At 41.5% G+C, this 9,297-nt stretch overlaps 1 protein-coding gene across 1 annotated transcript; it reads right to left on the bottom strand.

Moving 5' to 3' along the window:
- Positions 1–1,392: 1,392 nt before the first annotated feature.
- On the bottom strand, positions 1,393–2,795 carry LOC109632035 (coiled-coil domain-containing protein 42 homolog). The gene has a single exon (XM_020091132.2). The coding sequence runs from the start codon at positions 2,538–2,540 to the stop codon at positions 1,497–1,499; it is 1,044 nt and encodes a 347-aa protein (XP_019946691.2). The 5' UTR covers positions 2,541–2,795; the 3' UTR covers positions 1,393–1,496.
- Positions 2,796–9,297: the final 6,502 nt, after the last annotated feature.

Genomic DNA, 9,297 nt, shown 5'->3' on the forward strand with positions numbered 1-9,297 from the left:
TGACCTCGCTCGCCCAGTGTGCGGTTTTGTTTCTCCTTCGCTTCAACTTGCTCTCTGGTTTATGTAAACAGATAGAGAACTAATGAGTGAAAAAGATGAGTGGTCCTGAGAGAGGAAGGAAAGCAAACACTCCTTTCCTAACGCAGAGTCTGCAGCCGTGTTCAATACAGTGTCCGGCATTATCATTGTTATTAATATTTTTACAGACTTCTTTATGAATTATTATCATATGTTGTGTTCCTCAAGGTCCAATGATCAATATTTTTTCAACATGTGACAATATACTACCCATGAATCCTTGTACGGTCACTATCCTGCCTTTATTCATAACAGTGAACTAGTGAGCTAGATAATTTTGTAATATTTAAAAGTTTAATTTAATTAAAACTTTTATTGTTGAATCGATATTTGTATGGTGTAGTATATTTGTATCATTCTCCATTTTGACTCTAATCTAACTGTCTTGTTTGTTTTTATTTATATACATTTTCAGTTCACATTGCCAGCTGAGATTGGCTGAAGGTAAAACATTATAGATGATGGATGTATGGATTAACCAGAAGTGTGTGTTTCAACACTTCAAGGGGTTTCTAACTACTTTGAAAGTGAACTGAGGCGAGCGCAGGAGAAAATACCTGATTCAGAAACACCGTCGACATGTATTTATTATATGACATCACCAGGTTCTCAGAATTACTTGAGAACCTTGTGTCATTAAAACCAGAATTTAATTTCAACCAAACCAGAGGAGACGATTTCACGCTTTATTTCCTCCTCTGGTTTGAGGTGGACTAATCACAGAAATCAGCCTCTGCAGTTGGTGCTAGAGGCAAAATCCGGCGTCCTCTCGGGTCCAGATCACACATGGTAGAGAATGAGTAACACAGAGGACGTAACAGCCTTGAAAAGCACACAACAGTAAACAAGCCAACAAAGCCTTCTCTCCTGGCTATTTTTGCCGAGCAGGAAAATAGCACAACGAAACAGAGTAGCTACATTTCAACGCTGTTTCGATGTAGCTCCACAATAATCTTACAAATATCCCGTTCGTTGTCTGAATCATTTTCGCCAGTTCATCCCTACATTTATTTCTTTTTAAAAAGGAGAACTTTAGAATACACCCAATAATTAACCTGGACACATGCTACTCTCCTTGGTCTCTGTTACAATTAAGAAATTATGGGAAAATTAGGAAATGATCTGGTTTCAGGTAAACAAAAGACATTTACAAATAGAAAATAACTTGTTGAAGAACTACATGTACAATAAGTAACCATCAGACAAACACACAAATGGCAACGAAAGTATGACCCCCTGGTGGAGGTTAACAAAAATACAGGAATTAATGTCTGTTTTTTCGTATTTTTTTAAAGATCCAGAGACACTGGAGAGTATTGTTTTTAGTTTTATTATACAAGTGTGGGAGGAAACTGAAGCGCTATGAGAAAGCACCCACAGGAGAACTTGTAGCCTCATGAAAAGGAGAAGTTGCTGGTTTAGCGGGGAGGTGTCGGTAGTTCAGAGGTAACGGACTTATCTTCTTTAAGTCGTCTCAGTACCTCATCTTGTTCCCGGATGAACATCAGGATCTTGTCCAGCTGTTTGCCTGTGTCATTCACACAGACACCATCTGCCTTTAATTTGCCACCTGTCTTTTCGTAAAGGTCGAGAGTCACCACCTTAGCCTGTGCCAGTCTGATTGTTTTATGTGCAGAAACTTTCTGAATGCGGTTCCACTTCAATTCCCAAACTTTTACATCAGAGAGCAAGTCCTCCATCTTGGTCTGAAGCTCAAACAGTTGATTCCTCTTCTGCATCCGCATCAAGTCACGCTCATTCAAGAGAGCTGCCACTGCTTTTTCGTGCTGTTGAACTTGATCCTTTGCCTCACACTCCCTCTGATAGAGTTGCTCCCTTAAGAGGAGCTGACTCTCTAAATTGTCTGTGAGTAACTCTGCATCTTTGAACTCAGTCATTCTCTGTATCTTCTCCATGAGCTCCTCATACACAGTGTACATCTGCAGCTGATGGTCCAGGTGGTCTTTCCTCTCCATCAGTTCAGCCGTCTCCTCCTTTAACTTCTCTAACAGCTTCTCCTTTTCAAGAGCCTCTTCCCTCTCCCTCTTTGCTTCATCAGCAGTTCTTTGTACCTCCTTCTCCCTGAGAAACAGAGAATACTTCAACTTCAACTCCTTGGTTTCCTGATTCTCCTTTTGCAGCTCATCTATGCGCTTTTGCAAATGCTTCAACATCTGTACACATTCCACTATCATCTGTTTCCGCTGCTGATCCTCCCGACTAGTCTTCAGTAGATTATCCTTTGCATCATTGAAGTTACATCTTGCTGTCATCAGTGGTGTGAACACCGCAGACTGCCACCATGTACGTGGCGCCTCAGGGATGGGCTCAATTTCTTGATATTTGCAAAGGATGTCCTGTGTGAGCATGCCTGTGCTGGGTATGTCATCTGGTTCTTGTGATGGAGACGTTCCCTGGATGGGTTTGCTGGACTCTACATCTTTTCTGCTGCTTCTGTTCATGTTGAGTTTTCTATTCTCACCTGTTGGGATCGTGGATTAAATGGTAACACCTCAATACCAACAATTGGATCTTCTTCTTTGTTTGGTTAATTGGCAGGTGGCAACCAACACAACAAGGTTCACAACCACCATCCTCTTCCTTGTTCCATGAAGATTAGATCAAAGGTTTCTGCTACACATCGAACACAGTGGGATGTGATGTCTTTAAAGATCAAAGCAACTATATCAGAGCAACGTTTTTAAAAATGAAGAAATAAATAAATAAAAAAGATCAAAACACCGTTAGTATTGTTTCTTCATTTTTCATTCCAGGATGAGCTCATCTTGTCCTTCCTCTCTTGCCATCCAGGAGATGGCGGTAATGGAGAACAGAGGAATACTTGTCATGCATGTTGCCAGTTGGTTGGAAAGAGGTGGTGATTGTTCCTATCAGGAAACCCATCAAATCAAATCCAATGAACTTTAGGCCAATAGTACCAGCACATCACATCTGGGAAAGGTTATGGAATTACAGAAAGATTAGCATTTTATATGGGAAGCAGGGGAATCGTTTTTTTGATGTAGAACAGTCATGTGATGCTTAAATTAAACCTGATAGGGAGAGCAGGAAGGAGAGTTGGGACAGCTTTTTCTGGAAGGTATATGGTGGGAAATGCTGCTCTCCAGGGCAGTGTCATAAGTCCAATGTTGTTTTCCATTATGATTGATGATGTTTTCTCTCAAGTTCAGGGTGATGTTGGGAGGTCGCTCTTTGCTAACGATGGAGCCTTGTGGAAAAAGGGAAGGAATGCTGCATGGAAGAAGCATGTAATGAGAAAAATATAAGAGGTAATTAAAACATTTAAAAGAGGTGTTGATGTGTAGCTAAGTATGTACGGGCAATGACTAGAGCAAGTGAAAGTGCTCGTTAGAGCTGTGCTAGATTACGGTTGTATCACTTATGGTTCAGCAGCTCAAACATCGTTAAAGAAGTCAGAGGTTGTGCGAGCTCAAGCTTTGAGTCTCTGCTGCAGTGCTTTCAAAGCAACTCCTTCAGGATGAGGTGGGTGAAGTGCCTCTGCATCTTAGGTGGGAACAGTTGATGAATTACTGGGCAAATGTTCAGGGGCATTCAGTATAAAAGTAGCTAGAGAGTCATTAAGTCAGAAATGTTATATCCCTACTATACCGTTGTCAGTAACACGTCCCTGACTGATCTCTATATTCCGGAAAAAGTTACTTAGAAACACGAAGTGCTTTGAAACTAAGTAAAACAATCTTAAAATCATGTAATATATAAATATATAATAATGGTAAAGTTATTATTTTATCGTTCACCCTAAGTAATATTCCGGTACAGCACTGAAGTCTGGAGTTCTGAAGTTATGACTGCAGCTAGAAATCATGTGAAAGTAGCTGCAGCTTGAGTTTTGTGAGCAGCTCCTGAAACATTATCTTGTGCTGCAATCAAGGAAAGTGCTCGTGAATTGTCTCGTCAGCTGATGCTATCAGAAGCAAAATATTCCCACCTCCGAGCACTGCTGAGTAATGACTGCTACCCAGAGAGCGCCCCCCCATTGCCACCAGTTACTGTAAGATAAATGTGGATGTAAACTGAACCCAAAGCAATAAGAGAACCTTCTAATGAACAGTAACTGTATTTTTATTAACAGAATAGAATGTTTGCAGTGTATATTAAAGTTTGTCCTGAATTGATTGTTCGTGTCGTTCGTGATGCGCGTCATTACAAGTTTGGAACATCGGTTGGAGAACATATGTCTCTTCCTCCTGGAGGTAGCAGATTAAAATTGATTGAATTGACAGTGAGAGGGAGTGAGCGACGTGGAGATAAACGGGGAGAAGGTGCAGAGGGAGCGTATATGGATGAGGAGGAGGTGGAGAAAGACAAGTGAATGAAACACGGGAAGAAAAATGAAGAAGTAGAGACTGTGTTAAAGAAGAAGGGATGAGTGAGAGGTAGAAAAGGAAAAGGGAGACAGATTGGACGAAAGAGAGGGTTGAGGGGTGCAGTATGGAGAGATTAGAAATGGAGGCGTAGTGGAGGCATTGCAGGCGCGGCTGCCTGGGTCTGCGGATTGTTAAATAGCTTTTTGATGGAATTGGTAAAGCAGTGAAGCCTGTGACACTGTTAGCTGGCACACCACGGAGAGGGAGGGAGGGAGGGAGAGAGAGAGAGAGAGAGAGAACAATGGAGAGGTCAACTGCAAGAAAGCAAGGAGGAGAGAAAAAGAACAATAGATGCAGGTCGAAGGTAGGTAATAAAAAAAAGAAGAAGAAATCAGATGGAATGAAAGTGAAGGAGGAGAAAAGGGAAATGTTGATCTGCTTGTTTCTTTTAGTTTAACATGGAGTCACTCTGCCCTCAAGAGGTGGTGAATGGTACTGCTGCTGATGAGCCACAACAAGTGTGTGTGTGTGTGTGTGTGTGTGTGTGTGTGTGTGTGTGTGTGTGTATGTGTGTGTGTGTGTTTGCATGCCCCTGGTTGTATTTATCGTTTAGCATCAGTGTTGGATTAAAGGCCTTTCAGGTTTGATCTCATGTTTATCTTCATTTCTCTCTGAAACGTTTTGCAGAACAGAAAATAGGTGCAAGAAAAATAATAATTGCAGATTCAATTTTAAAAGTTAAGTGGTGGTAAAGTAGTTCTCACATCAGCAGCTGTATCTTGGATGAAAACAAGGTTTAAAAACCATGTTGGGTTTTAGTGTCATGCTGCATAAATAGCATTGTTAGCTACATTTTAAAGTGTGTATATTATTATTATGTATAATAAACATGCTGATCTGCATTTACAGTGTCTGATGAACTGTCTTCTAACTCTTACTGTACGTGACACTGGTCCTTTTAATATACTGCACCTCCTCTATACATTATGACATTTTAGTAATTTTCTTAAAATATAATTCTTTATATTGCCTCTGCCCCCAAAATGCATCTCAGTCAGCTTTTATTATCGTATCTGCACATTGTGTGTTTTCCGCAGTGGATTAACAGAACGTAAAATGTATCAACAGAAAATTAAATTAAATTAAATGAGATATCACAGTTGACGACACACCCTTCAAATGAAATGTGATGGTGTCAGCAGAGGTACGAGTGCCTGGAGCCACAGATGTTTTATATTTCACAGATTATCGCAGATGTACAGAAACCTCAGCAGCCACCAGGGTGAACAGGCGAAGTGTGAGCATAATTACTGTCACAGCGTACAAGTGGTAAACGCTAAGAGGGTTCACGTTCATTTTATGTGAGCTGTCAATCACGCTGGCAGATACAGATGTCTTATTCTACAAACTCCAGACAAGAAAATACTTGAGGTGAATTTGCCAAATAAAATCTCTACTGTATGAGAAGCTGAACTTGAAATACTTTATACCCATTATGGATCAGTGTGGATAATATTGGAGGATTAATGGCACATGACTTTTGTTTCCTGGCGATAGTTAATTTCTCTATTGTGGCATCAGAGAAGAATTTACTGACTCTTTTAAATTTTGTCTTAAGACCTGATTTATTTAAAAAACAACAGAATACAGTTGAGGTCGGGCTCAGTTAGATTTTTTCTTGGGCTCAGACAGAGAATTGTGGCTAGTTCATTAAAAAAGTGTTTTATACGATTTGTTGTAATAAATCTTGTTTGCTCTCTCTGACCTTGACTTTGATCCCAAAGTTTTAACAGTTGCGTGGATGACGTTTATTTGTCCTGAATTTATCTTGAATATTTGTAAAGCAGCCCTGAATGCAACACTGCTTGTGTAACTAACATCTCGTTACAAACACACGAACCCGCCATGACTCACACACACATGTTTAAAAATTCATACGTACATAAGCCTCTGCTCTTTTCTGCTCCAAAGGCTAAACTTTGATTTCAGTCTAAAAATGCTCCTGACAAAATAACACATCACAGCATCGAAACGCTATAAAGAAAGTCTATTTTTGTGATTTTTCCCATTCTCCCTTCTCCTCTGTTCCAGATCGATTGGTCTCTTTGAAGACGGATTGTGGGAAGAAAACAGAACGGCTCAATCCATCATTTTGTCTGCCTGAGGCCTCGCGCCATGAACAATACATTACTGGTGGTATCTGAAAGTGCCTGTCGGAGCCCGGCGCGGTTAAAAGCTATAACCACAAACAAACAGAAGGGAACCACGCAAGTTATTTCAGATAATTCCTACTGTTATCCACCTCTGCACGCACTTCATGTGCTTCACACCACTTAGGATCACACCGAAGATGCGTTTAACACAAGCGTTTATCTGACTCTCTTAATGCGCAACAAGAGGCGACTTAGTCAGCATCCACCGAGCTGCCGAACCCAGCCGCTCCATCGCAGGAAGAGAAGAGAAGGGGAAGCCTGCAGAACAAAACCAGGAGAGATGAAAGGTGGAGGATTACGGCTTCGCAGATTTTAACGCTCTGATGTCGCTGGAAGGGAAACGGGAGGAATCCAAGTGGAGAGATTTGTGATGTTTGTGTATTTTAAACATGCTGCAGGAAAATGAATATTTGAAATGTCATCTGCGCCTTTGTGATATTAAGTCGAAGAATCGTTTTTTAAAACCCTCCTGCGACGACGCTCTCCTAATCTAATCTGCACTTTTATTGTTTCAGATCTGATAACCACAGTTTTTGATAAACTTACAATAGGACAAAGCGACAGTATTCTATATTCCTATTATTATTTGAAATGCTTAAGTGCGGCTCCTCGGGTGAATAGAAATCTTGAGGAGTTGTATGTGAGAGTGTAAGTGTCCCAAGTGAGCGAGTGGGTGCCTCTATGAAACTCCTTTCTAATACTGGACATTTTCCTGTTGTTGTTGTTGCTGCGTCGGACTTGGACAATATCCTACTGTGTTCATACGTCCGAAGAAATTCCGACGGCAATTGTCTGGACAGATTAACGAGACGCACCCAGGTCTGAATCCATCCTTTATTTCTGCATCACACGTAGATGGACAAGATTCACACGAAACAGCCGTCTAACAACCAAAGCTGCACAAGAGATGTGACCATTGACAGCGTCTCCTCTGCAGCGTGTTGCCAGACGAATGGCTCGCTGCTCTAAGTGAAATCTGTGCTTGAGAAATGAACCGCGCTGTCAGTTTCCTCAACAGTTAGCGTCGATGAAAACAAAGGGCTCTGGGTAAAGGCTGGGGATCTGTGCCTGCTGTCCACTGGCTCATTAACCAGCATCTATCCTGCCCTATTAGCTGTAATGGAAAAGGTCCCTGAAGCTGGTGGTTCCTGTTACTCTCGAGTCCCAGACACTGAAAGGCAACATGCTGCCGACTCCCCGGCCTGGTTAGCTCGCGCAGACGGAGGCTATTAGCGACTAGTGTTTTTAATGGAAACGAGGGTGAGTTGTATCAGAGACAGTCACTGAGTGTGACAGTGCTGGTGCTCGTGATCCCCCCAGACAAACAAAGAATCAAAACAGACGTCTGCTCCTCTGTCACCAACAATAACAGATTTAAATTCCCTCCAATGCTCTCAAGCCCCGAAGCAGCGAAATCTGCTTTTTGCTGCTTGTACAAAACACCCGCAATGTTTTTACCTTCAACCGTCCGGCAGCGCAGCACAAACAGTTTCACAACACAAATGCACATTCACTCATATATGGACACACAAACGACTCTGAAGAATCTGTTGCCGATGCAGATGCGAGAAGTAAATACTTGTCGTTCAGCTGAAGAAATGGCTTCTGGGTAATCAGATGTGTGCACATTAGACTCCCGTCTGCAGTTGAATATCTAATTCAAACCGATCGGAAAGATGAATAGATCATAACATCCTGTGTTGCTCTTTCACTTTGTTGTTCGACAGAGTCATCACATGTTCTTCTCGTCACCTTGAAAACACAGCTCAGGTGTTGTGGGTATTTTTTTGGGTCGGCGATGGGAAACATAATCACAAGCTCGTTCTTATTTTTAGAAGGAAACGGAGAGCAGGTGATCCCGGGTCGAGTCTCAGCATTGGAAATCGATGCAGCAGCACATCTTAGGAAACCAGACATTGATTCTCTTCAGCAGCACAGCGAGCTTTTCACCCGACTGTACGCCGGCACTTAAAGAGGAGATTCATTTCAAACCTCACAGAAACATTTGAAACATTTTTATAATAGTTGATTTCAGGGTCTTAGACCTACACGACCTAACAAACTGTTTTTTTTTTTTTGTGCTGTTTTTACTCTACAGTATTTCTATGAACTGTAACTTCAGACTTTTTAAATAAACTCTGACGTGTGCTGTGTGGATGTTTTGGTCTCGACCTGGAGTGATGAATGTTGTCATGAAGAGACGTGATTGAACGGCTCGTTTGGTAAAAGGCTGAGAGAGCGGCCCGATGGACTGTGCACACAAAATAGGTTTTTATTTGTCCTCTTCATTTCACTGCTCTTCATCGTCTGGATCACAGCTCCATCTTGCAGAACTGCAGTTTTTCATCATTTTTATTAAATTAGTCGTGTTGTCTGCTGTTTGTGTTGTTTTGGAGCTTTGGGTCCGAACGATGGCTCCACACTGGTGACGGGGGCCAGAGACAGCATTTCTTCACGTCTGTCCGTCCAACATGTCTCAGTTGGACTCAAACTTTTCTTATTTGCCTTGTGAACGTGTTATTTTAAGAACGACTGAAGAGAATCCTTTCAAATTTGGCACAAATATAAAATTAAACTGACGGATTGACCGAGTAGATTTTAATGGTCAAAGGTCAAGATCACTTCGATGTTTTTTTGGCCTTTTCAACATAAAAGTT

The sequence above is a fragment of the Paralichthys olivaceus genome, chromosome 14, assembly GCF_024713975.1.
Source record: "Paralichthys olivaceus isolate ysfri-2021 chromosome 14, ASM2471397v2, whole genome shotgun sequence".
Lineage (NCBI taxonomy): Eukaryota > Metazoa > Chordata > Actinopteri > Pleuronectiformes > Paralichthyidae > Paralichthys > Paralichthys olivaceus.

What these genes read in the sequence shown, in the direction of transcription:
- LOC109632035 (XM_020091132.2), bottom strand. Translation starts at nt 2,540, where the DNA reads ATGAACAGAAGCAGCAGAAAAGATGTAGAGTCCAGCAAACCCATCCAG.